The sequence below is a fragment of the Micromys minutus genome, assembly GCF_963924665.1.
Source record: "Micromys minutus genome assembly, chromosome: 24".
NCBI classification, from domain to species: domain Eukaryota; kingdom Metazoa; phylum Chordata; class Mammalia; order Rodentia; family Muridae; genus Micromys; species Micromys minutus.
Window position 1 is genome coordinate 32,733,884 of NC_137959.1, and position 27,702 is coordinate 32,761,585.

General features: G+C 46.9%; 1 protein-coding gene and 1 pseudogene across 3 annotated transcripts; both read right to left on the reverse strand.

Moving 5' to 3' along the window:
- Positions 1 to 756: 756 nt before the first annotated feature.
- On the reverse strand, positions 757 to 14,628 carry MARVELD3 (MARVEL domain containing 3; the record flags this gene model as incomplete). Of its 2 annotated transcripts, none has more annotated exons than XM_080936681.1 (3): positions 757 to 1,394; positions 12,068 to 12,189; positions 14,219 to 14,628. In XM_080936681.1, the coding sequence occupies 3 exons, from the start codon at positions 14,626 to 14,628 to the stop codon at positions 757 to 759; spliced, it is 1,170 nt and encodes a 389-aa protein (XP_080792807.1). The 2 variants fall into 2 exon arrangements, with proteins under 2 accessions (XP_080792807.1, XP_080792808.1); XM_080936682.1 differs by lacking the exon at positions 757 to 1,394 and adding an exon at positions 6,507 to 7,117.
- Positions 14,629 to 22,594: 7,966 nt separating this feature from the next.
- On the reverse strand, positions 22,595 to 22,968 carry LOC308436276 (small ribosomal subunit protein eS24-like; annotated as a pseudogene). Its single transcript has one exon. The product of its transcript is annotated as a small ribosomal subunit protein eS24-like (transcript).
- Between the last annotated feature and the right edge of the window lie 4,734 nt (positions 22,969 to 27,702).

Genomic DNA, 27,702 nt, shown 5'->3' on the forward strand with positions numbered 1-27,702 from the left:
TTTCGCCAGCTGAGCCATCTCTCCAACTACTAAAGACATTTTTTTTTTTTAAAGGAAAAGAAAAATCAAAAGTTAATTCCAATGGAATAACCAACCTCTCTCCCTACAAATATACATGGAACAGCCAGTGGAAAACATTTCCCCCTGGCCTCCGGGAGTTACTCATTTGAACTCAGCCCCACAACTGTCTGGCAGTGTGCTGTAAAATAAAGGGGATGTGAAACCGTGTGCGTCTGAGTGCTAGCTTGCTTGTATGTGCACCACATTCATGCAGTGCCCTTGAAGTCCAGAAGAGGGCGTTGAATCCTCCCTTCCCCAAACTGGAGTTACAGACCTTTGTGAGAAATATGGGTGCTGGGAAGGGAGCCTGGGTCTTCTGAGAGAGCAACCAGTCTCCTTAACTGCTGAGCCATCTCTCCAGCACCCCGAGATTGCCTTTTCACAGTTTCCACAACAGCTCTTTACAGTCTGAGGTTGGATCTCTATTGCCGCATGTGTTCTCAGATTTTCTCTGGCTGGTCTCCTACTTAACACTACCGCCTTACACACAACACGAGGCCCTTTTAAACAATACGAGCCCCTAGTCCTCTTCCCCCCTTAGCTTTTATGGAGTGGGCCAGCCAACTTACTGATCTCCTTTGACACTTTTGCTCTGCTCCGGTGCCTGAGGGAGTTTAGGAATCAAGTATGGGAGGGAAATCACAGTTGTCTAGCCACGTGCTTAGACCGAAGGAACAAAGGAGGGTCCAGATCTCTTTAGAGCGTCCCAGACCACAGGTATTCTGGAACATCACGGTCATTTCTGTGTTGTTCCTGGCTGTCTTTGTAGTGTTTCTGTTCTCGGTAGCTCCGCAGGGCCAGCACCACGCTGGCCGCATATAAAATCACTAGAATACAAGCGAAGGTGGCCGCTGCCCCATCGGTGCCCGCTAGCTGGCAGTTCATCCAGGTGAGACCCTTACGGGCGTAGACTCTTTCTCTGGTTTTGCAAGTGTCCGTGGAATTGATACGCAGCGCCACGTGCAGGTAAAAGCCAATGCCGACGCAGTAGCCGGCGGCAGCCAGGAGGCTGAAGGCAGCCTCCAGCAGCAACCACCTCCCAGGCAGCTTCCTTAGACTCTTGGCTCCCTGCAGTAAAACGCCCATAGTGAGGACGCCCAGCCCCAGGGAGACAGCCACACCGCCATAGATCAGGGGTGACCGCAGGACTGTGTACTGCTGGTCCAGCTGCCGAACCTGCTCCAACTCGGTGCCCTCAAAAGGTGAGTAATAGTTATTCCCGAAGCCGCTGCCGCTGGCAAAGCTGGCGCTGAATCCGGCCAGGACAAAATAGGAAGCTACGATGCACAGGAGAACCATGCCGTTCAAAATCACCTCCATTATCTGCACCACACCTAGGGGAAGAGAGAGTCCGGTTAAGGCTGGATCACTCACCTGGTCAAGGTAGGGGTCCCCCGGATCCTTAAGATGAACGATCTGATTCAGCAACATTATCAACATGCTTGGTTTTGTCTATTTTTATTTTAAAAGATCTATTTATTTAATGGATGTTGAGTACACTGTAGCTGTCTTCAGACACACCAGAAGAGGGCATCAGATCCCATGACAGATGGTTGTGAGCCACCATATGGTTGCTGGGAATTGAATTCAGGACCTCTGGAAGAGCAGCCAGTGCTCTTAACCACTGAGCGATCTATCTCTCCAGCCCCACGGTTTTGTCTTCTTCTTCTTCTTCTTCTTCTTTAAAAAAAAAAAAAAAAAACTTTGTCATTAAGAAAAAAAAATCCCAGTGCTTGTGGTGGGACCCAGGACGTGTGTGTAGGCATTGTACTCTACAAGTGGGCGGAACAACCTCAGCCCAGGTGTTCTGTTTCTAAAATGTACTTTAAAATATCATTGCCAGGTGGGTGGGTGGAGCGTTGGCTCAGCGGTAGGTGCAATTGTTACCCTGACAGAGGACCCAGCACCCATGAGGCAGCTCTGCAACCTCTTTAACTCTGGTTCCAGGGGATCCAATGTCCTCTTCTGACCTCAGCAGGCAGCAGGTATACGAACAGTGCGCACAAAAAGCTCTCATATACATAAAATAAATATTCTTATAGAAAAATCAATGCCAATCTGAAAACTTGGAGACTTAAAAATTATATATATGTGTGTGTATGTATATATACTCAGGCTGGCCTTGAACTCTCTATCCACCTCCCAAGTATCAGGATTACAAATGTGCAGTACTGTAGTAAAAAGGTTAAAACATGTATGTACCACGTGGCTTGTACCCTTAGGCATTAACCCTAAAGAAATAAAAAGCTACTTGCCAGTTTGAGGAGAGCCTTGAGTAGGAAGCCTGCCTGGGCTACATACTGAGAGCCAGCGTCAAATTAAAAAAAAAAAAAAAAGGAAGAGAACTTTATGTTCACACAAAAACATGTTCGTGAGCCTTCACATTAGTCGTTTTATTTGTAACAGCCAAATGCTGGGACAATTTATCTGTGACTGGTTCAGAGGAATGGACAACATTCTCAACATGGAGACACTTTGGTAACAATGTGGGTGAGTTTCAAGGTACTTATGAGTGGGGAAAACGGTGGGTCTCAAAACATTACATAATTCATGACTCCATCTGTGGAGCGGTCTCAGAGGGACAGAGTTCTGGAGCTGTGGCATCCAGGTGGTGACTGGGGACAGGACTAAGTGGGATGAGAGAGAGTGAAGAGGGTGTGTGGCTTTGAAGAGGTAGCAATAGGGGCGCCTGCTGGAATGGAGCGCTTCCAGGTTTCGTTGTGGTGATCACACTAATCTATCGATAACAAAACTGCACACAAGCACACACACACTGACGAGTGAGTATGCGGCGAATGATCTGCACAAACTCGAAGACCGCCATTTCCTGGATCTGATGTCCTTGTCCAAGACAACTGCAGAAAGCTATAGCAGGCTCCGAAAGATTGTGCTATACTGCCTTCTAGTGAAATTTCAAATGGAAGGTTGGGAAAAAAAAAAAAAAAAAAAAAAAACCCAAAGACCAATAAAGTATAGACCAGAATTTTTCATTCATGCTCTCTATCCCCCATGCCCAAAGCACAGTCTGGCTGTGTCACTCAGATGGCCTTGGACTCTTACCCAGCCACCAGGACTCCTGGCACTTTTGTAAGTTTCTAACATGTTCCTCCTACTTCCTTTGTTTCTCTGTCTGTCTCTCTGTCTCTTTCTCTCTCTCTGTCTGTCTCTGTGTATGCATGTGTGTGGTGTGGTGGGCTGTGCGTGTGCACGTGTCTCAGGTGTGTATGAAGTTCAGAGGACAGCTTCAGGTGATGACATTCATTCCTCTGGCATTTTCCACGTTTTGTTTGAGGCAGGTCGGTCACTGTTCTGGTGCTTGACCAACAAAGGTTTGAATAGCCACCTACCTACCAGTGAGTTCCAAGGACCCACCCGTCTCTGCCTCCCAGCTCACCAGCATCGGATTACAGGCATTCACCACGGAGCCTGGCTTTTGACACACTTTCAGGGGATCCGTTCTCATGCTTGTGAGGCAAACACTTTGTCTACTGAGTCATCTGCTCACCTGCTTTCCAGCCTTTCTTTATGCAATTGAAAGCATTCAGCTCTGTGCCCCTCTCCCTACCTGCCTCCCCCTCCTCCACAAACCTAAATATAGCACATACACCACCAAGCATTTTGCTGGTTTCCTTTACTACCCGCCAACTATCGCTAGAGCAGTCTGCAGTGTGGCTACAGCATTTATCACGAGATTTCCAGTTTGGTTGTACGGATGAACCAGTTTGCTCAACCAGGTTTCTACAAAGAGATACTTGAGCTGTTGACTTGCAGGGAGTTTCTTAGAAGTGTGGAAGATCTGCAGATTCCACAAGGCAGTGAGAGCCAACAGGAAGGCCATGGCTGACCACCTCTCACCTGCACTTCCAGAAGTTTGACCATCATCCTCAGGGTGCAGAGATGAGAATTTTGAGAGACACCAGTATCTTTCCCTGTTCACTGAAGTCCTTCTAATCCTTAGATATTCTATCTGGTGAATGAAGTTAAGGCCTCTAGCCCCACCCTGCCACCCTCCCACGCAGGCCTGAGGGAAGGATCTGATGGAAGAGAGAGCAGTCAGCCCTCCCTAGTTGCAGCTTCTGCTCTCGGAGAGTCCACTGAGGATTGAACTGCGTCTGACCGTGGAACAAAGACAGGCTTTTTCTTAGCAGTGTTTCCCAAACAATGCATTCTAGCAACTTTTTGAGTGGTATTTATGTTAGGAATAAGTAATCCCAAGATAGAGTATATAGGAGGTTTACACACACACACACACACACACACATACACACACACACACACACACACACACACATATATATGTTATACATAAATACCATGCATGCCGTTTTATACAAGAAAACAGCACTCTCAGATTTCTGTATTGGAGAGGACCCTGGGGACAATCCCTGTAGATACTCATACATGACTAAAATTTCTTGAAAATCATAAATGGATGATACAGTGTCTCTGCAATGTTCTAAAATGGAAGGACAGAATGTAAGTGGTATGAAGTGCAAGGAGAAATGGAGAGAACGTTGAGAAAGTGCTGCTTCCCAGCGATGGTACCCATCACGCCAGTGGCTCCGGTTAAGGGGCAGCAGCCGGCTCTGCAGTCCTCAGGCTCCCCCTAGCACAGCCCTATCTCCTGCACGCCCACACGAATTCCTGGAAATCCAGGGGACACAACAGCGTGGGATCTGAGAGCCGAGAAACTGTGTCTCACTAATTTAAAATTCAACATTAGATTCTAACTGCCCACTCTCTGTAAATCCGGGCTCTGTAAATCCAGCAAATGAAGAGCCAGCCCAGATGTCGATGGTGGGGTCGGTTATCTTCCACACTCTACATCTTTCCCAACCCCAATTTTCCTTCCATCAGCATATAGAATCAGGAACACTTCACTGATCCAAGAGATGGAAAATGTGAGCCCCTTCTGTCTTTCCCTGGGCTTGATGAGGGACTGGCTGTAGGGTGTTATTCTGGGCACTAGCTAGCCTGACTTGTCTTAGCTAAGCTATGCAAAGCAAACGGTCACAAATGTCTTTAAGCATGCTGCTAATACACAAAGACAAACATCGGAGGCAAGGAAGAAGTACATGGCAGTACAAGGCAATTTATCTCCAAGCTGGGGCGGGTCGGGTCTCCAGAAAGATGTCCGAGGCCTGGGAAGCTGAAGTTCACTGTACCTCTGCTATAATCCTCAGCACCTTTCTGAGAGGCTGCCTTTTTTTGGTTGACCATATAGCACTCCACTTTGTGTCTACTTCTGTCTTTGCTCTGTATGTAACTGTCCTGAGTGGAGGAAAAAATCCCACGGCAAGCAAGACAGTTTGATCTTTTTATTTTGTGCAGTCATGGTGCTTACAGAATGAAAAATCCCTCCCCCCCTTTTCTTTGAGCAAAACTTCTCACAGTGTTTAAGAGAACCTCTAACCATGCATGATGCGGGTACGTAGGTCTGTCCCCAAGGCCGAAGTCTTCTAAATTGACTGATGGCATTTAAGTGAATAAAGTATCAGGAACATAAAGAAGAACGCTGCCTCCAAATTAAAAATTTTCTTTGGAATGCTTGAATTTGCCTGAAGCCATGCCCGTATTCACTCGTACCGGAATAGACTGTGATGGCCCCACTCCATGGTTGAACATGCCCATGAAGCTGTCTGGGCAAAGGTAACAGTCTTCTGTTGGGAAAGGGACTTTACATTCTTTTGAGTAGATCCTGAATACCAGCTGTGGAGTTGGATTCTTCATACAACGGCACATTTACGGGAGGTGCAGATGTTCAGTGAGTGCCTGGGGCCACTGGAAGGGGTCGGTAGGGACGCTTTCTTTGTAACTCAGCGAGTTTAATCTCATTACCCTTTCCTTACCGCATGCTCTCAAGATTAAGTTTTTCGGGGAAATATCCCCCAGAATCCATAGAGTTAAAGGGGAGCAGATACTCAATGTGGAGACACTCTGTGCATCTGCCGCAGAGCTGAGTGTAGGATAGTTCACACTGAGCTGGCTTCTGTCACTGTAGCTTGTTGTGAACTCCAAGTTCCCAGTGAAATTGTCCCTGCCCTGATCAGGAAGTACACTTTGCCTTTCTCCTGTGGGTCCCAGCCTCTACTAGCTCCTTCATTGTCTCTGATCATCTGCTTTGGAGGCAGGGTCTTGCTATGTGGTCCATGCTAGCCTTGAACTCAAGATTCTCCTGCCTCGGTTTTACAAGTGCTAGGATCACGGGATTCCACGACTGTACCACCACGCCTGTTTGTTAGTTCCACATCCATAGAAGATTGCAGAAACCAGAGCTTGTTTGTGTCAGAGAATCCTGCTCCAGGCAACCCGGAGCTAAGCCGGGCATCCCTGCACTGACTTGGTATCTTGGAAGCATTAGTGAGTTCCACATCAAAGAATTCTTGTGACAGATGGTGGCTGAAAGTGACTTCTGTCACGTGTATGTGGCAGAACATTCTAGAAGTCTAAAACTCAAGCATTTCTGTGGGCTTCTCCTTCAGCTTCTTGACTTTTCGGTATCCCCTAAAGGCCAGGACAGCTCCCACAGCAAAGACCCCAATGGCCATGACTGCAAAGACTCCTGCCCCTATGTCTCCCCCATGGAGAGCGCAGTTGAAGCCACTGTAACCTTTGCTCTGGTACAGGGCCTCCCTCTCTTTACACACATCTGAGCTATAGGCAGCAGAGAGGTGTTGGAAGAAGAAGTACAAGGCTGGGACATACGCCCCAGCAATGAACACGTCCATCAAGCTCTCGACCACCAGCCACAGTGGACAGTGCCATGGGACCCGCAGGGCGCCCCCAAGGAGGAGGAGACAAGAGAAGGCCATGAGGGCGCCACTGTAGGCCATTGCTGTAGTGACCGTGGGCAGCTTGAGCTGGTAGAACTGGACATCCAGCCGCTGGGCTTTCTCCCCATCAGCACCATTGAAGCCACTGTAAGCCCCTCCGTACTGGTAGTAGTAAATCCCCCCCAGGCTGGTGATGCCTGTGTAGCCCCCAGTGGAATTGTACGAGACAGAGCTGCAGGCCAAGATCAGCAAGTTCAGCAGAGCCTCCAGCATCTGGCAGCAGGCTGCAAGGAAAGGGCATTACTGTTTGGAGATGCTCCTTTGGGCTAGGAGACTCTTCCATCTCTAGGCTCATCCACTACTTTCTTTCTCTGCCTCAGTGGGCAGTGTAGGCTGCACTGTTAGTGTTAGGTGGCAGCGGGGACCTATGCTTTCCTCAAATCCTTTTGACAGAAAAGCATAACGCTCAAAAACAGCCAAGCCGGGATGGCTGTGAGTAAAGTGCTCACCTTGTAAGTACGAGAACCAGAGCTCGTTTCCAGCACCCACATAAAACAACAGGCATGGTGGTAAACCAGCGTAATCCTAGTACCCGGGAGGCAGAGGCAGGAAGGTCAGGAGTTCTTGGATAGCCTCGACTACATAGTAAAATGGAGACTAGCCCAGACCATATGAAATCCACTCCGCGCCCATAGATACATGTTGTTTTTTTCTATCTCAGTGAATCTTAATCTCAATTCTAAATATATTTTTTGTATGCCAGTAAACATCAATCCACCACATAGATTTATTCTTAATTTTTATTATTTATGTGTGTGAGTGTATGTGCATGTGTGTGCAAGTGCTTCTTTCCTCCCCAAACACAGAAGGAGATGAGTTTCAGACATCTGTGAGACACTTGATGTGGAGCTGGGATCTAAACTCTGGTCCTCACTACAGAACGGTAAGCATTGTCAACCCCTGAGCCGTCTTTCCAGCCCTACTTCAGAACATTAAAAAATATAAAAATTTTTCGAAGTAGTTTTACCACATAGTGCAGGCTAGAGTCATTCCTGGCACCATAGTAAACAGCTTCAGTGGGACAAATGGACAGTTAAGGTTACCCCAGAGCATTGTGATGTGATAATATGTGTGTGTGTGTGTGTGTGTGTGTGTGTTTGTGTGGTGTACTAGAGATGGGAAATACACTTCACCTCTTGCCAAAGAACATTTCATAGTGAAACAGAAGAAGAGCTAGAACTCCCATGGGGTTCCTTCTTCCTCTGTTAGGCTTAGTAGGTCCACAAAAGAATAAGCCAGGCTAAGCAGATCAGTTGTCATGCTTAAAATAAAGGCACGAGGCTCACAGGCCTTCCCTGACTCATTCCTCCCAGAGCCATTGTCCAAACTCTAGTTCAGGGCAAGTCCTCAGACCCCCTTTCGAATTAACGCCAGTTCAGTTCAGATCCGACTGGTACTATATCAGAGCATTAATTATTAAAAAGGAGAGACTGGAAATATAAACCAGACAAAGTGCCCACACAAGTTTCTTTCGTGAGCCTCTCAGGAGATCAGACGCTAACGCACTGACAACATGATCTCTGTCCTTCCCCTCTTGGCTGGGGACTGTCAACGTGAACTGAGGAGAACCTAGGAGGTTAGGAAAGGGAGCTTCTGAGGGTGTCTGTGGGGTTTCCAGAGAGATTAGAATCGTAAGACTTCCTTTTCTCCACCTAATGTGTGCAACACCAACCAATATGCTAGAGGCTCTGGTGGAACAAAAAAAAAAAAGGAAGAGAGGGACTCTGCCACCGAAAGTCTCCTTGTCCCTGTCCCTTTCTCCTGCCTCTGCGTCCTGGCCATCAGGAAGTGAACTGATCACAAAGACTCTCACTCCCTCTTTATGGCTAAAACCTCTGAGACTGTGACCCTTGATTTCCACTCTTTGGAGCTGTTTTGTTTAGTTGTTGTTGTTATTATTATCATAATCATTATTTTAAACCACAGCACCATTTCCTGTTGTAAGTACATAGACAAAGCCACACAACACAGACTGGAACAAGACTGACTTCCTCTTATGAGGCTGTCCCTTGGAACTGCAAACCCGAGATACTCTCTACAACTACACCTGGAGGCTCCGAGCCAAAGACCAGCACTCTTGACTGCAGAAGACCCAAGTGCAGGCGCTGGTGATTCTCCATAGGAAATATTCTGGCTGCACACGTGCGGGTGTGTAGTTTCCAGCCACTGTCACGTCAGCTCTAGGGAGGTAGAGATCGGAGACTCCAGGGGTTCGATGCTCAGCCAGCCTAAGCTATTTGTAAGTCTCAGGCCAGTGAGAGACACTGCCTGAAAACACAAGGTGGACTGCACTTGAGGAATGCTTCAGTTGAGTTGCACACACTCATACATGTGGGGGGTGGGGAGGGAGGGGGGAACAGTTTAATTGGGAGAAAAATGAAGTTTTTGTTTTATTATAGTTTAGCCTTTTGAGAAAGCATCTTCCTAGGCACCCCTGAAGCTTGTCACTCTCTCATCTCAGCCTCCCCAAGTGCTGGAATCCCAAGTGTGTCCCACCAAAGCCTCCTTGTCTGTTGTTTGGCGATGGTCTCACTATGTTGTCTTTGGTTCATCTAAATCATGGGCTCAAATGATCCTCCCTCGTCAGCCTCCTATGTAGCCGAGCCAGCCGGGACTGCCGCTGTGTGCCCCCATGGCTGACTGAGACAAAATTAAACTTTCAGAGATACTTAGCAACAATGGCTAGAAGCTATTAGAAAATACAAACCACTGTGGCTTAAGGACTAAGCTTCTAGAACCAGAGGGTGAAAGACGAGGTGGGGGGAGTGTTCTATATGCAAGTGAACTGAGACTTACATCTTCTAATCACCGGAGCTCTATACCCATCCCTCCATACCGGGAACCTACACCCACAGCAGGCTAGGGGTGGGGTCCAGGGAAGCCTCCCGTCCGTGGGTCACTTCTTTCGTGCCTGCTTTCAATCTGATCTTTAGTTCCAGCCCCTAAAAATGTTTCTGTCTGAGATTTCTGTCTGGCAAAAGTGGTTAGGGTTTTTCTCTTTCTGTTGGTCTCAGGATCTCACTGAACTTTCTAGGGCTGACTTTCTGTCCAGACATCAGGGTGTTCCCAGAGGGCCACAGGGTCCCTTGTTTGCTAGGAGGGATGGGGTGGGGGAGAGGGATGACATGGTTTTACCCACAAAGAAAAAGCCACAAAGGATCCACTCTAATGTGGACTTAAAAGCCATCAGCTGACCTGTATCGAGGTTCATCTTTCCTGCTCTAGCCAGTCCTGATGCACAACGGCTATGTCTCTCTGAACAGTGCTCCTCTGTGCACCTGCATAGGAGCTCTGAATTCCAGCCTCCTCACCCCCCCCCCCCCCGCCTTCCTTCCCCCCTGCCTTTATCTGCTAGTTTCCAAGGGCTGAACTACTGAACTATTTCCAAGCTCTCAAATCTGGAACTTCCATACCCAACCGCCAGGCTCAAAGCTAAAAAGCCAGAGGCAATGAAACCTAAATATAGGTCTGTTTTGGTAAGAAGCACAGCCCTGCCCCTTTTCTTGGTAGAGAGAGAGAGAGAGAGAGAGAGAGAGAGAGAGAGAGACAGAGAGAGACAGAGAGAGACACACACACACAGAGAGAGAGAGAGAGAGAGAGAGAGAGAGAGAGAGAGAGAGAAGAGAAAGTTAGTTAGGGAGAAACCAGTTAGCCAGCCTCTGGCTTGTTCCTGTTCTTTACAGTATCAAGAGAGAAAAGTTCTTCCAGGAAATACTTTGATGCCTCAGGCTGGGGCTCCAAGTTTCAATTTCAGGGCCTTTACTTAATTAGTGCCTGTGTGACCTGGGTCACTTGCTGTGCCTCTCTGAGCCTCAGGGGCTCTTAAGAGGGTTAAAGACATCTCGGGGCAGAAAAGTAAACTAAAGCAGGTGAGTGTAGAGGCCTTTCTGCAGAGTTCTTCATAATCCTATAATTACTACCTTTTCCTCCTTATAACACAGCTTCAGTTGTGTGGTATGTGATTCCCCCCCCCCCCCCAAGGCTGGGATGTTTCCTCTCTTAGTCATGGGCAGCCTCAGCTGACTAAACTATTTACCCTGACAAACCAGATTTTCTTCCTTGCTGGCAAGGCCAGGGCCTGGGCTGAGAGGAGAACCTGGGAGCCAGGCTAGCTGGTAACTAACACTAAGTCGTGAATTTTCGACACTCAGTAAGTTGATTTTGTTTTGTGATGGTTTGTCTCAGTCAAGACACAGTCTCCTATAGCTCTGGCTAGGCTTGAACTCCTGACCCCTCCTGTACCCGCTGACAACATGCCACTTCGCCTGACTTTTACTTACTTTTAAAAAATTTGCATGTATATATGGCACATGTGTGGTGGTCAGAGGACAACTTGGGGAAGTTGGTTCTCTCCTTTCACCAAGTAGGCCCCAAGGATTGAACTTGGCAGCAGGCACCCCTTAGACAGCATGCTGGTCCCTGGCTTTTGCTTTTAATGAAAGAGAAAATATTAATGCACTGGGTGTGCATAAGGGCTAAGAAGTTTCATGACATCTTTCTTTTCCTCTGGGAATGAATATGATTTTGTTTGTTTATTATTTGAGACAGGGTCTTACTCTATCACCCACTCTGGTTGAGAACTCACAGCTGGGATTACAGCCATGTAAGTCACCATGCTAGGCTGTGGACTTGCTCTTAATGTAAGATACATTCTGACTGTGCATCTCAGTCAACGAAGACTGGAAGCCCGAGACTGACTGGGCGTCAGCTGTCTTAGGAGACCACCCTTCCTGTATGCTTGGTTTGAGGAGAAACTCTGCTGGGCTCATATTCCCTCTGTGGCCTCAGCTTGCTATGCAAGAGGAGCAGGCGTCCACCACAGACCACTCCCAGCACACTCAAAGTACAAAGTTCCACCAGCTGGCTGAAGGCGGAAGCATGCTTGACCCAAGCTCAGAGTCGAGCACACTGGATAAGCTTGGGGACAGCCTCATTGCAGAGTTCAGACCTCCCGGAGTTCTTTCTTCTTTTTCTGCCCTGTTCTTTCTTCCTCCCTCCCTCTCTCTTTCTTTCTTTTGAGCATAAGAAACCCACGCAAACACGGAAATGGAACCCAAGAGGAAAACTGGATGGGCTGCCAACTCGCCAGCGCTCATCATCCCTCCAACCCCCACCTTGCCTCTCCTCAAACCATTTGCAATCTAAATGGTTAGACAGGGTTCCCCAAGGCTCACCTCTCCCTGTGCACAAGTATCTGCATTTGTGGCATTGCAGGAGGCCCTCAACTTCTGACTCGTAATATTCCTCTTCGTGTCGAGCAGAGTATGTAGGTGCGTATCTTTCCAAAGCCAGCTCACTGCAACCAAGGAGCACACAGACATTAGGGACGGGCCTGCAGCTCAATGATTTGTTTAGTATTAGACCTTCATATATATTTTTAGTTTTCAAAAACTTCACAGAATGAAGCCCAGGCTTACCTCAAACATGTGATCCTCCTGCCTCAGCTTCCCAAGAGCCAGGTCACAGGTTGTGTGTGCTACCATGCCTACTGGTATTTGAACTCTTAACTTAATAATGAGGTTGACCTTGAACCCTGACTCCCTGGCCTCTACCTCCCAAGTGCTGGGATTCTAGTCATGCACCACCACATCCAGTGAGCGGACATCTCTTCTTTGGTCACCCCTGGCACCTTCTGTTTCCCATTGCCTAACTATGCTGGGCTCTGCCCAAGACTCAACAAGAGGCTGCATTCTAATTCCGGGACATAGAAGCCATCCTGTCTCTCTTTGGTTTGAAGTCTTTGAACCCTTCATCGGCACGCTGGAGACCCCGGCACTGTGCACACTTAGGAGCTGGGCCTACTGAGCCAACAGCATTGAACTGCCTTCCACCCCTAAAGATGACCCAGGCCACTGGGGCACTGAGGAAGCTGTTTTTCTGCTTGAATCACCTTTTATTGTCCTCTTCCGTCTTCCTTCCACAGAACTCAGCTCTAGGTCACCTTCCTTAGCATCCTGTTGGTGCTTAGACAGAAAACCATCTTGTCTTTCCAAACCCCAGTTTCTCCTGCAGGGGCTGACTTCACAGTGGGCCGCAGGTGGCTGTTTTCACCGAGTCAGTCTCTGAGCGCTGACAGTGAGTTACTGCATGTGGGTCCCTACATTCCCTCCCTCCAATAAATGCTCAAGAGGAGAACAGACACAGAGAAGCTGCCCTTTGACCTCAAACCTTTAAATAAGCCATGAGCAATTGAATGTCTTTTATTCACTCTGGGGTGAGGCGGGGTAACCAGGACTCCGGCTTAAGAGGAAATGCACAAATGTACCTCTTGTTTTTCTACTCTTGTGGCGGCAGTTCGAGATGGGCGCAGCCAGGGAAACAATAGCTAGGGTGTCAAAGACCGAGAAAGAGCAGATGGAATCTGGGCGCAGCTTTCATAAGGCTAGTTGGTTTTAGATAATGTAACATAAACTCATGATAGCAGCTTTCCCCGATGTGTGGACTCAGCCTCCAAGTTTAATGGCAGAGGCTGGGGCTCATCAGCTAGAAGAGTTGTCTCCAGGGAAAAGAATGTGCAGTTTTGACAACCAGGTGCACACACACACACACACACACACACACACACACACACATACACACACACACACACACACACACACACACACACACACACACACACACACACGCATGCCAGTCTCATCCAAGAACTGGTTTCTTTGTTTTTTTGTCACCAGGAACACCTCTTTTATTCTATTTACTCACTCCCCAGAGCCTGGTCCAACATCCACAGAACTGGATGGAGCGCTAACTCCCTAGGAGGGGGCGTGGCACCCCGTCCCCCGGAAGTCCTCCCTTCTGCCCTCATTCACAAAACCTTCCAGGATACAGGGGAATTTCGGAACCTATAGGCCAAGATCATTCATTCAGGAGGGTGGGTTTCAAACAAACAGAAGATCTGAAACGAGCTGCTGACCTAACTGTTACAAATCACCCGAGAACTTGTAGGTGGGCTTAGTTTCTGGTTGAAAAGTGCGGCTTCTGGCTAGCAGTCTGCAGCGCATAAGGCCTTGGCTGGAAGAGCAAGTCCAACTATTAACTCTTCGTTGGACCAACTTTATTCAGCCCTTGATACCTGGAAACTGGACTTTGAAACTGAAACTGGAGGGCAAACTAGGGAACAAGACTCAAGGGTCTGTAGTCCGTCTGCTAGCCCCACCCCTCCAGCCTTCTAAGCCATTCAGGTTTCGGTCCTGAAACTCTCCTTCTTCCCCTGGTTCTGGGGATTTCCCATTTCTCCTTTGGTAACCAAGTTCACACACTGAGTTGGGAAGTCATGCCATCTTCCTCCGCCCTCCGTCCGGGTCCGCAGCAGGCGCACCCCTTACCTCTCCAACCCGCGGCGCCCGAGGCCATGCTTCTGCGGCGGCTCCGGGCCCCCCCAGGGTGCGGGTCCCCGAGTCGGGGCTGCGTCCCAACCGGGTCCCCAGGGCTCGGGCCGCGCACGGCTTTGGCGGGACTTCTCCCAGGCTCTTGGTTCGGTTCCGCGATGGCCTGCGTCCGTGTGTCTGTCCTGGCGCGGGTCTCGGTTTGTTCTCTGTTCCCGGCCCGTCCGACGGTCCCCGTTTCTTCTCTCGTCACCGTTCCTCTCCCTGTGCCTGTCCCCGCCTCGGTCCCGCGGCCGCTCGACGTGGCGGTCTCGGTCCGGGTGCGGGCGTCGGTCCGGGTGCGGGCGCCGGTCCGGGTCTCTTTCTCTCGGACGGGTCCGGGGCTCACGGGTCCCCGAAGTATTTTTCATGGCCCGATTCCTGTTCCCGCCCGGAAACAATCCGAGAGCAACAACCAACCACAAGTTTCCCAGGCAGGTGGCCAAGCTTACGGACGGGGTGGCGGCAGCTCACCTGTGCGCAGGCGCACTTGCCCTTGGGCGGTCTGGAGAGGGCTGACCTGCTCCTGGCCGCCAGGGGGCGGTGTGGTGCCCGCAGAGGGGATGGGGGTGGGAGTGGGGTGGGTGAAGAGGGGTGGACAGTGGGAGGTGGATTCTTGCTGAAATAGCTGTCAGTCCTAGGTGTTATGGGATTAACACAGTTAATGGCCTAGGGAACAGGATGTGGCCAAATCAGCTCAGCCTTCAAACGCTCTTATTAGAGCTGTAAGGACACCAGAGCCATCATTTATTTACTTTCACGGTACTGGATTTGAATCCCAGGGCCTTGCACGACTAGGTGAGTGTGATACCACTGAGCTATAGTTCCAGCCCCGAACGAAGATCATTAAACCCACGAAGGCCACGGGACATGGATTTGAACCTTTTGATAATGAGCTCAGTAGGGGGAGGAGGTGGTAACACTTGGTGGGTGGGGGTGACCCCACTCCTGGCTGCTGTGACGAGTTCCCCCAAATGAAGCCAGCAGTGGTGATTTCCAGTCGACCAACTTACAAAGCGTCTTGATCTTGCTTCCCCAGAGCGTACTTCCTTCTCAGCCACAGATCCCGCTCATCCTGCCTCTCATCCATGGGTTCTCTCCCTCCCCAGAGAAGCTGCATCTACTAAAATAGCCCCAAACGTATAAAACACTTAAAAATAAAAAACAGGAAAAGAGAGGAACTATTTTATTCGTCATTAAACAAACAAACAGAAAATTGGCTTCTGCTAGCGCCTTCAGCAAGTGCGCAGGACACCTGACTCCGCAGGTGCAGGAGGTGTGGCAGGGAAGTCCCTTTGAACAGAGATAGTGCTCCACTGTGTGCAGAGATTAGCCGGGAACAAGGAACTCTGCTCTGTGTAGACTTGAGGAATAAGTGTCTCAGGGAGGACTTTCAAATCATGATTTTCAAAGTGATGAGGTTCCGAGAAAGTGCCGGCTTGGAGTCCCACTCTGACCCCTGTCTCCCCACGTATGTGAGTCTGGTGACACTCCCTGTGTCTCCAGCCCTCACCACGGTGTCTAGGCACTTGTGTTTCAGCGGGGCAGAGAGGTGTTGTCCCTTGGGTGGGCTCTAAGGAAGGGTCATGGCCACAGGTAATGTCTTTCCTGAGCTCTGTCTAAAGCCCTTGGCATTTCATTTCTTGTGGAAGCTGGAAGTTTAGCCTTCCGAGACTCCTGTCCATAGAGAACGGGCATCGGGGCGGCTTGAAATATTTGCGATCCAAAGAAGAGTTGTCACTTTCTTCACGTTGAGAATGTTAGGAACTGGCCGTTTCTGAAGAGGCTTTGGTGCCCAGCTCTATGCCAAGTTCTACCAGCACCACCACGGAGGGTTTAAGACGTAGTGCTGGTGCCCCACAAACTCCATATGGCTGCTCTCCCCCCATCACCCGCATCCATCCATGACTCCATCACCACCACACCGAACACTAATCTCTAAACTCGAGTTCATCAGTGGGCACACCCGCAATTCCAGCCGGAGATCTCTGGACGTTACACGTTGGAAGGTGTCAGAGTGGGCTACACTTTGTGTTTTCCAAGGTAATGGAATTCTAAGAAAGTGCCTGCTTGGAGGCCCACTCTGACCCCCTTTTCAAGCTTGGTGACATCCCCTGTCTCTCCAGCTCTCACCATGGTAGGTAAAAATGCAATTTAAAAAAGACTTTAAAAAAGTAAAACAGGGCTGGAGAGACGGCTCAGTGGTTAAGAGCATTGACTGCTCTTCCTGAGGTCCTGAGTTCAATTCCTGACAACCACATGGTGGCTCACAACCATCTGTAATGAGATCCGATGCCCTCTTCTGCTGTGTCTGAAGACAACTACAGTGTACTTATATGTAATAAATAAATCTTACAAAAAGTAAAACCAATAATCCTAGTAAGGGGAAGCGCTCATGAACTGCCAGATACTAGAGCAAGAAGAAACAAGAGAATGAAGGTCTAATATATGTCTAAGGGGTCTCCTCATTTCTAACCTTATGATATTTCATTATGGAAGAGAAGGTTACGAACCAATGTCTAATAACAAATTTAGCCCCAGGACTGGAGAGGCAGCAATGGTCAGTTGTTTTCCTGAGGATTCACGTTCGATCTCCTGCACCTGTATGTGGCCCGAAGCTACCTGTGACTCCAGTCCCCAGGGATGTGATATCTCTGTGGGCACCAAACGTTCATGTGGAACCCAGACATACATGTGGGCAAAACACACATACATGTAAGAAAAATAAAATAAATGAAATAGCACCTCTGCTTGTCCTTCTGGTCTCCAGGCTCTCCTGCTCAGATGTTAGGTGGAGGGTGGAAGGTCGGCACAGGCAGGAAGGTTTTTTTCTGAGAAAATTCTCTGAGGCAATGCAGAGCTTGAGGCAGGGGGCGGGGGGTACTCACCATTGGTATGCTCAAGATTTTTTTTTTTTTAAGAAAAAAAATGAAAAGAATACGAAACTTGTATTCGGAATTTTATTTAACTCAGTGGTCATTTAGGAAACCAGGCACATGTAACAGCAGGTCCTAAAAGCATGAACTCCAGCTGTGGTGGCACACACCATTACTCCCAGCTCTTAGCCAGCCGCGTTCATGGCCCCAAGTTCCAGGCCCGTCAAAGCGGTGCAGTGAGAACTCTGTAGAACAACTCACGTATAGGTCACCGGGGATAATGAGACGAAGTGAACCTACAAAGGCCTTTTCTCCCCACAAAGGAAAAATCAATTTTCAATTTTTATGTCTATAGGCAAGAACCTTTTGTTTTGTTTTGTATTGCTACCAGTTACACACAATTTGCCGAGTTGTCAAAATAGCCCACAGTCAATAAAAGATAGGCGTCAGATGACAAGAGTGTCCTCTACCTGTCACCGTTTCTCACTGAAGTGGGAAGGCCCAGCTTCATCCAGGAAAATGGGGTATTGAATACTCTTAGCTGCTGCTGGGCTTGTCTCTGAGGCTAGTGTTGAGAAGTATCTACTGGTGACTTTGATTTAATCTTCTGAATAAGGCCTAGAGATCTACTTTTTTTTTTTTTTTTAAACTTAAACTTTAAAAAAAATTGTGTGTGCTCTCGAGCACGTTTGCCAATGCCTGGGCATGTGTGGAAGGCAGAGGTTAATGCTGGGGTGTCTCCCTCTCACACTCTGCATCTGATAGTTCCTCTTCCCCCTCTTCCTCCTTCTTGAGACAAGGTCTCTTTATATAGTCTGGCTCTCCTAGAACTCACTATGCAGAGCAGGCTGGTCTCAAACTCACAGAGATCCACCTGTCTCTGCCTCCCACATACTGGGGTCAGAGGCATGTGCCACTGTGTCCAGCTCCGTCTTGAGGGTCTCTTCACCAAATCTGAAGCTTGCAGTCAACATATGAAACCCAGGGATTTCCTTGTCACCGGGACTACAGGTGCTGTGTGGTTTTTACAAGAGTGTTGGGGATTCGAACTCAGGACTTCATGCTCTCATGTTGAGCAATTTCCCCACTAAGCCATCTCCCTGATCCCTTCACTTTGAAATGGTTTTACAGGATGCCTCTTTAAGAACTAGTGTGTGGAATATGTGTCACGGTCCATTTTGTGTTTCGATAACAAAATATCCAATGCTTAGAACTTCATGAAGAAGATAGATTCATTTAGGTCAGAGTTCTGAAGGTTCTAGAGTGTAGGGCTGGTACCTGCTGGGGAAAACATGGAACGAGAGGAAAGAACAGGGAAGACGCTCTTTTCACAGCAGCCTGCTTCTCATGGGAACTAATCCATTCCCATGAGACCTGCACCAATCTAACCAGTGGGCTGGAGCTTTATTACTTTCCCTAACCTGCTTCCCTTAGACTCCACCTTACACTGGAGAACAAGTCCCTAACACACGAGCCTTCTGGTGCCTATACAGAGCACAGCAATAAGTAAACCATGCATACTTCTACCCTAAAGGAGCACGTATCACCAGGAGGGTCCAAATACTTCAATGCTTTTTAAAAAACAGGTATTTTTATATTTAGTGCAATCTATGACAGTCACAGGCAAAAAAAAAAAAAAAAAAAAAAAGATTTCACTGAGCCTCAGGACCTTTTCTGGTCCCGGAGTATTCTCTCATGACCTACTGGCTCTTTCCCTCTTAGAGCACCCTTTGCTTGCTGTCCACCCTCACACTCAAGCCGTGGTGTCAGAAAGGGCTTCTGGGGGGTCCCAGTTTTCAGGCTGGGGCCCTGGAGGGGGTAGACAGCCGCGGGAAGGCAGAGCTGACCAGCAGGGGGCAGCCCAGGCCTGGTTGTCTGTTCCAGAACACAGTCTTCTGCCTGTCATGTCTACAATCCCTCACCCAGATCCTCCTGGATGTAGTTTAGACTAGAACACCAGAAGTTCAAGTTAGCACACTCAGTTTCCTGACCTTCATTTAGTACCTGGATGAGCTTGGGAAGCCACCCAATCTCTGGGCAACCAAGTGTCCTCATTCGCAAAGCAGTGATGGCAACAGCATCATAGGACTAGACAAATAAAACCACCCCTTTCTCCTTTGAGCAGCTTTTATCACAGGAGCAGGAAAAGAAACTGAGGTAACCCCGAAGAGCAGGCCGTCACACATGACACCGAATTAGCGTTGGTTGTGTTTACTGCACACACCACACAAAATTACAACACGGACTGTGACAGTCCTGCCCCCAGAGCTTGCAGGCTCATCAGAAGGCAGCTGGGAAAGGCTGGGGTGAAAAAAGATGGACGCGGCCTTTCGGAGACAGAAGTAATGCAAAGCAGCTCCGCGAAAAGGATGATGGTTATGAAAGGCTTTGGGAAGATGGACAGCCTTGGGGTCGGGGAAGCCAAGGCAGGGAAGAACGTGAGAAACAAAGGAGAGTAAGACAATAGAAAGCTGATGGGAGAAGAGACCTTCAAGTCCAAATGCTTCCATTTGGAGCATAGTGCTGTGAGCGAGAGAGGAAGTCAGGGGACCGGAGGCTGAAAGGATAGTCAGGTCCGGGTCCTAAAAAGCCAGGCATTTGCGAGGGCACTTACTACCGTGGCCCATTGTCTCCAAACAGTGCCACAACCTCCACTGTGGCCAGGGGAAACATGTTGGTGCGTTTACTCAATCTATGAGTGTTTTTTTTTCCCTGACTCAATGATCTTCTAGTGGAGCGGTGTACGCATGTCACTTACTGATAAATGTCTGCATATGAGCTCGCTTGTCCCGCTTGAGTCTAGAGGCTGCGTAGAGCCATCAGAGATGGCTTAAAAAAATGAAAACACTTGTTAATTGTTATTACTATTATTAAGCATGCTGGGTGAGAGGGTACACATACACCACTGTGCATGGGTGGGGGTCAGAGAACAACTTTTGGGTGTCACTTTTCTCTTTCCACAATGAGTCCTGGGGATTGAACTCAGGTCATCAGGCTTTTGCCGCAAGTACGTGAACCCAATGAGCCCTTTCACTGGCCCCCAGAGGGGCTTTTTTTTTTTTTTTTTTTTGGAAGTGGAGTTGGGCTGAGGGCATTGAGTTTGCTTTGCAAGCTTTCTGCCACTGAGCTATGGCAGCCCGCTTCCCGAGGGGACTTTTAATGAGGGAAGTGCTTTAAAGTTGTCACAGGAAAACAATTCCAGAACATTCTGGAAGGACAGCAAGCCCTAACCTGAACTCTGGCATTGGGAGCTATTGAGAAAAGAGCAGGTTAATAAGCAGCAGTATGAAACGTTGAAGAACAACCTGACCCTGGGTCAAATACTCCGCGAGCTCCACCACTCAGTGCTCCGTGGGCAGCAAGTGCCCAACTGCTTGAAACAGGCTTTAAAGGGAAAGCGTGCACTTCCATTTTCTACCACTAGATGCCGCGCAGGTCTAAGTAAGGTAAAGAGCCTTCGCCATTTCCTTTCCTCAGAGCCATGGGTACAGACAGGATTCCCAGAATTCTGTTGCAGATGTTGTTAGGAAAAATGAGCAAAAGGTGACCATGGACTCTCAGTACTAATTAGGATAGAAATATTTACTTTGATAGTAAATGTCGGGGATAAGGGAAATCAAAGCCTGTAAGAAGGTGCAACAGAAACAGGCTCAGTAGCTAAAATACTTGCCTTGCAGAGAACTCCCCAGAACTCACATAAAAACGCCTGGTGTGACATCACAGGCTGTAGAACTAGCACCGGGGAGGAGAGATAAAATACCCCTGGGACTTTATAGCCAGCAAATGAGAGGATCCATCTCAAAACAAGGTAGAGAGATCATTGGCCTCTGACTTGGCATTCATATACAACACACACACACACACACACACACACACACACACACACACATGAGCACACACATCCAGCTACATACACACAAATCAGCATTTTATCATTGTTGTAGGTTAACAACAACCTTGCCATAGAAATTTCTGATAATAGAACTGTGGGCCTCCCCGTTCCTGTGGACCATCAGCCGATAAAGTCCACAAGAGCAGTGGGAACCGAGATGACAAGGGGTGGGGTGGGGTTGGAACCCCTGTGGGTATGTACAGTGAGTGACCACACCAGGACAGCTTGTCAGTAGGCAGATCAACTTTGCATAGAGTGACTGAAGGCTTATAAAGTTTTGGGGGACTGAGGGCAGGGACATCCAAGATGGGTAAATGTCATTGACTAGAAGCTTAGGGTATCTGGCATACCTCATTAGCATGGGAAGCATGTCAGGAATCTCAGGTGCTGGCTGAACAGGCTTGTCACGACAAAGGGAATTGTTCCTATAAGACCACCTGACATTCCTCGGGTGAGTATGGGGGTATGGACTCCCCCAGACAAGGTCGGAGAAGGAGAAAATCTCCTAACAAGAGTGTCTCCATTTTACACTGAGCTCAGAGGCTACCTGGTCATGGTGGGCTTCAACCTTAATTAGCAGAGGTTTCCCACAAAAACTAGAGGGGGAATGAAAATCGCCCCATAAAAATCACCATTCATCAATCTGCCAGTCCTTATTGAAAATAACAATAATTTTTCTCCTCAGTAACTCACTTCCAATCTATACACGTGCTATTACTAAAGAGTTTTCAGATGATTCGAGGTGGTGGAAAAAAAAATAGTGGTTTATAATTTTCCGAAAGGAGCCCTTGGGGGTGTTTTTTTTTTTTTTTTTAAGGTGTCCTCAGGGTTCCACCTGCTATCACTTACCTCAGGCTTCTAGAGTGTTATCTTAGGATGTGGTGAACTTTGCAAAACCAAATTAATTTTTAAAAGTAAATCTATGCTTGGCAGTTCCTCCGGCTCTCAGAGAAGGGAACTGCAGCACCGAGCAAACATGCGAATGCAGTGGGGTTTCGAAACTCCCATGCCCAAAACAGACCATCTGGCAAATCAGAGCTGGGGACCTGCTTCTTTTGTGCGGAGATTCTTTAGACACCAGTCCTAGCAAAGGTCTGCCTTGGCTGGTTACATCAAAGCCTTAAACCAGGTAATAAAAAGAACAAAAGATGACCCTCCCCCCATATCTGGGTCACAAGTCTGGTGGCTCAAAAGTCCAACAAGCATGGAGCTATCTCTGGTGGCCCTTCCCCACCAGCAACATGACTACATGGTGGAGAAGCACCCGTGGAAGGGCCAAAGCCTGTGAGACACTCGTGTGCTCCTGTGAGAACTGCATGGATTCTTGGAGCGCAGTGACCTCACACCAGGCTCCACCTCTTAAAGGCTCCAACCCCTGAGCACCACCACAAAGGAGACCACCTCTCATTCTCTGGGACGTGTGCCATCGGGGAACACATCATGATGACATCAAGCCAGCAAGACCCTTTCCTGAGGTTTTGTCATGGTTGTTGTTTGTGTGTGTGTGAAGATTTTTAGTTTATTTGTCCCTTCAGAAATCTGCATATAGCAGATCAAGTCACCGCAGATCTAATCCTTTGGCTTCTTGCCAGCACTGACATGGGCCTTTGTAGTCCCCTGACCTTCTCCATTCTGTGCTTGCGTTCCTTTCGATGTTTGCAGGAGGATTTTTTCTTCTCATGAAGACCATGTCTTTCGAGTCTGTGTTTTGGCTCATTCTTCTTTTCATAATCTAAAGGATCATAGATCATGCCAAAGCCAGTAGTCTTGCCACCACCGAGGTGGGTTCTGAATCCAAACACAAAGATAACATCTGATGTGGTTTTGTACATTTTGGTCAGCTTTCCCTGAATTTTTGTCTTTGGTACTGTTGCCTTCCCAGAGTGAAGGACATCAAGGACCATCTGTTTTCTCGGAAGCAGACAGTTTGTCATGAACTTCCTGGTCTGATTACTGTGTCATTCATGATGGCTACAGTGGCTGAGTTGTAGAGGAGAACTTTCCTGAGATTTTTAAAAGAAGTCTGTCTGTCTGTCTGTCTGTCTGTCTGTCTATCATCTATTTGCTCTCTCTCTCTTTCTCTCCTATTTACTATCTGTCTGTCTGTCCGTCTATGTGTATGTGTCCACGTATATACTGAGGCACAACTGCGGAGGTTAGAGGACAACTCGTAGTGGTCAGTTCTTTCTTTCCATCAAGTGGTTCTCAAGGATTGAGCTCAGGCTGTCAGAGTTGGTAGCCAGTGCCTTTACCCACTGAGCCATCTTGTCAGCCTAAGATTTTTTTTTAAAAGACATGAATCAAAAGGTATTTTTTAAAAAAAGATAAGAATTTAATGCCTGTGCCTTAAGTCTTTGTCTCAGAAGTGGTATTTTAAGAATGGATTAGGTGAGATGCTCTGATGATATTTTCAGAATCCTCCTACTTTGTGGATAAGAAAACAGAGCTAGGTTACTCAAGGTCTACAGATCCTGGAATTGGAAGAATTCTCTTTGGTTTCTTCCCATTTAGTCAGACTAAAACTGCTGTTTGCTCACTAGTATAAGCTGAATGATATCTTCTCCAATTGATACACTGGAGCCTCTGGTCCCTCTACCTTAGAATGTGACTGTATTTGGAAACATTATAACCAGTTGAGATGAGATGTTACCAAGATACATGTGGTCACTGATCTAATCTACTTCCTTAGGACTGATGTTTCTTACAAAAAAAGAGGAACTCTGGACCCAGACATACACATAGAGAAAACTCATGAAGGCAGAGGTCAGGATGATGCTTGTCCACACCAAAGAACACCAAAGATGGTAGGAGCAGGAGCTGGGTAGAAAGAGGCACAGAACAGGCCCTTTCTCTTTCTCCAGAAGGAACCAAATTTGACACCTTCACTTTGGACATCTCCCCCGGGCTAAGAGACAATGTGTTTCTGTTGTTTAAACTGTCAAGTTTTGGGGGCTTTGTTGTGGTACTACTAAGAAAGAACATTACTAATAAATATCTCAGGAGTGAGCTGGGGGAGGTCATGATGATCTTACTGAGATTACTCTCATCTCTTCATCCTTGGTTGATACTTTCATCAGAGAGGGCAAACTAGAAAACCATTGCTTTCTCTGCTGGCAGGGTATGTAGTTTAGAACAAAGCACAGGAATGTGAGAAAAAAATAGCAGTGACCTTAGTAGCAAACATGTTAGTTGTCTTAAGAGCTAGAGTGGGAAAAAGATCAACAGGTTAGTTAGAATTTGACAGGAAAGCCAGGAAATGAGACAGAGATTCATGATGAGTTTTGATGAGCCCATGTACAATTGGAAGTCATAGAAGCCCTGTGTAGAAGCAGCTAGTGATTTGTCCCTGGCTATATATGAAATTTTGGTACATCAGAAGAGTCATAAAAATAGCGACAGAGAAAGAGGTAGGAAACTTTTGACAAAAGCGGCTCAAAGCAATCTCAAATCTGATGGGCAACATTAATCTGTACAACCAAATGTTTAGTAAGACAAATACTTAGACACAATGTGGTCCAGCCATTGAAGGGCAAAAATAATGAGAAAAACTTTGAATGTTCTAAAAAAAAATGTCATATCAAGTCAAAGGAACAACAATAAGATCAATGGCAGACTTCTCACTTGAAACAATGATAGTCACAGGAATCTGGGGTGCCATAATGGGAATACTAAAGAAAGAAAAAGTCAAGCTGGAGGATGAATTTTGTACCTATCAAAACTAGTCTTCAAAGATGAAAGTAAAGACTTTATAGTTTCTCTGTTTCTGTCTCTCTGTCTCTCTGTCTCCTCATTTGTTTTGGAGGAATTTAACTACATAGCCCAGCCTGGTTTTGAACTTATCATATTTCTGCCTTAGTAATTACAGGCAGGTACTAACATACCTAGTGGTTAATATACCTCTGCTAGCAATTTTGCCTTACAAGAAATATCAAGTAAACACTTCAGAAGGAAATTGCTAGTTGGGCACAGTGACATGAACTTGTAGTCCCACCCACCTGGTAACACAGAAGTTCAAGGCCAGCATGGGCAACATAATGAGCCCTTGTCTTATAAAAACAAATGGTTTTACCTTCACTATATTTAGTCTTTTTATCTTCTCTGTCTCTATTTCCCCAAGACCAGGACATTATTGAGATAACATACTGAAAAATGGAGGAACAACAATGTCATGAGTTGAATATGAAAAGGCTCCCACATGGTCAAGTATTGAATACTGGATCTCCAGGTAATGGTGCTACTCCAAGAGGTTCTGGAAACTTCAGGATATTGGAAGAAGTAGGTGTGTAAGGGTTTCCAGTTACCTTGTCCCCCTATATTTCCCCCATCACAAGGTAAAAGATATTTGCCACATTACACTTGATTATACAACTTTCTGCACGGGGCTAAGCAACCATGGGCTGAACCCGCCAAAACAAAATAAGCTCATCCACCTTAAATTCTTCTTATAGGTACCTTACGCACAGCTAATCCAAAGTGAAAAATATATATCACACAAGAGGGGCCTGGGACAATCACTGCTTAGAAGAAAGTCTCCCAGGGCAGGACTGTCATGAACACCCACTCTTTACTGTATGTGACTCAGAAGTCACATTAACTCCACCAATTCAAGGACACTGAAGACTGTTACAGTAGCTAATGCTAAACAGGTTTAACAATAAGGATATGTTACAAAGTAACTTTACACTTTAAAAATGTATTCATCTACTCCTTGAGTTTCATGTATACAATGTATTTTGATCATATTTACTCCCCAACACTATTAAAACTTCTCCCACTTCTCCAAGAGCATGAGTTTGTCTTGTTTGCTTTCTATTTATAAAGTAACTGAGTCCAGTTAGGGTTGCCTATTCATGCATAGATAAAAGGACATCCACTGGCTCACCGGTAACCTTGGACAGGCCATGGCTCTGAAGAAAACAGATTCTTTTCTCTAGTAGCATCAGTGGCCAGTTGTTCTTAGATAGGGGTGGGGCCTCTTGACCTTCCTCAATTCATGTTGTTGTTATTGTTGGGTCTTGTGTCAGTGTTGTACAGACATCCAGAGCTTCTGTGAACTCATAAGTGTCAGCACAGCTTTGTCATGTCCTGGAGACATATTTTACAACAGTCCTCTTTCACCCTGGCTCTTTTGGTCTTCCTGTCTCTTCTGAAATGTTCCCTTAGGTTCCTTTTGAGCCATCAGCTATGAAGAAGGCCATCAGCTATGAAGAAGGCCATCAGCTATGAAGAAGGCCATCAGCTATGAAGAAGGCCATCAGCTATGAAGAAGGCCATCAGCTATGAAGAAGGCCATCAGCTATGAAGAAGGCCATCAGCTATGAAGAAGGCCATCAGCTATGAAGAAGGCCATCAGCTATGAAGAAGGCCATCAGCTATGAAGAAGGCATTTGCAAGAGCTAGAAGATTAGAAGAGACTGGAGAAAAAGCTCAGGCCTTATCTGAGATTTTTGGCTGCTTATTCCTTTCTTTAGTACGTCATTTGTGTGTGTGTGTGTGTGTGTGTGTGTGTGTGTGTGTGTGTGTGTGTGTGTGTGACTGATTTGGGCAACTGAGGATGCTTAATTATTATGTACCTAATTTTTTCTGAGGAAAAGCTTTTTCTTCACTGAAAATGAGCACAGTGGTGGAACTGACCTTATAGGGTGGTTGTAAAAATGATGTGATTTAATATATTTAAAACATTTTAAATTGGGTTTGTTAGGGACAGGTGTCATTTCTATTTCCTCCTTTGTCACTTTATATCTCAAGTTCCCCATAGTTTTTACAGGGGGTAAAAAAAAGGATTAAAAAAACAAATTGGCCTAATCCAATTAATGTTTATTTCTCAGTTATGCAAAGTAAAAAGCAGGTGTGCTAAAGAGTCAAAACCGTGACAAAGAGCAAGTAGAGGCTGATGTACTACAACGATGATGGACACGTCTCTTCATGTGTGTGCATGTTCATGTATGTACAAGTACATGTGAATATGTATGGACAACTTCAGATGTCATTACTTGGGCCATAAATCCTGTTGTGGTTGTTGCTAGGGTCTATCTTAGTCTGGGGGCGTCCAAGGAGGCTGGCTGACTGGCCAGTGAATCTAGACATCTGTCTGTCTCTCCATTCCCAGAACTGGTATCACCATCCCTGCCTCCCACACCACCATGTCCAGTATTTTTTGTTTTTCTCTTAAAATCTGTGCTGTGGGGTTGAACTCAGGTTCTTGTGCATGCAAGCCAAATGTTTCATGGACTGAGCCATCTCCCCAGTCCTGTGCTGGAAATTTCTTCAGACACTTCTATATCAGATTTAGATTTTTTTCTCTAGGAGAGATGCCATTCATTGCCAACAAGGCAGAATAGGCAAGCTTGTCCAAAATACCACGTTTAATCAAGTTGTCTATTTTGGTTGGCTTATTTGACACTTGCGAGTCAACATTGCAACATGATTATATATTTGTCTTCTGATTTAAAAAAAAAGATGGGTGATGTGCTTGCATTTTAACCCTCTCTAAGAGATAAGCATCTACTTGTTGAGTCAATAGACTTATTTTTTAAACACTCCATTGTACATGACACTCTTTTACATCATATACAAGTTAAATAAATATGATCCTTGCCCTCAGAAATGCACAAACATAAAATGAAACAGACTTTCACTTTCTTGGTACGCACTTTGGTGAAACCACAAGTTAGGAA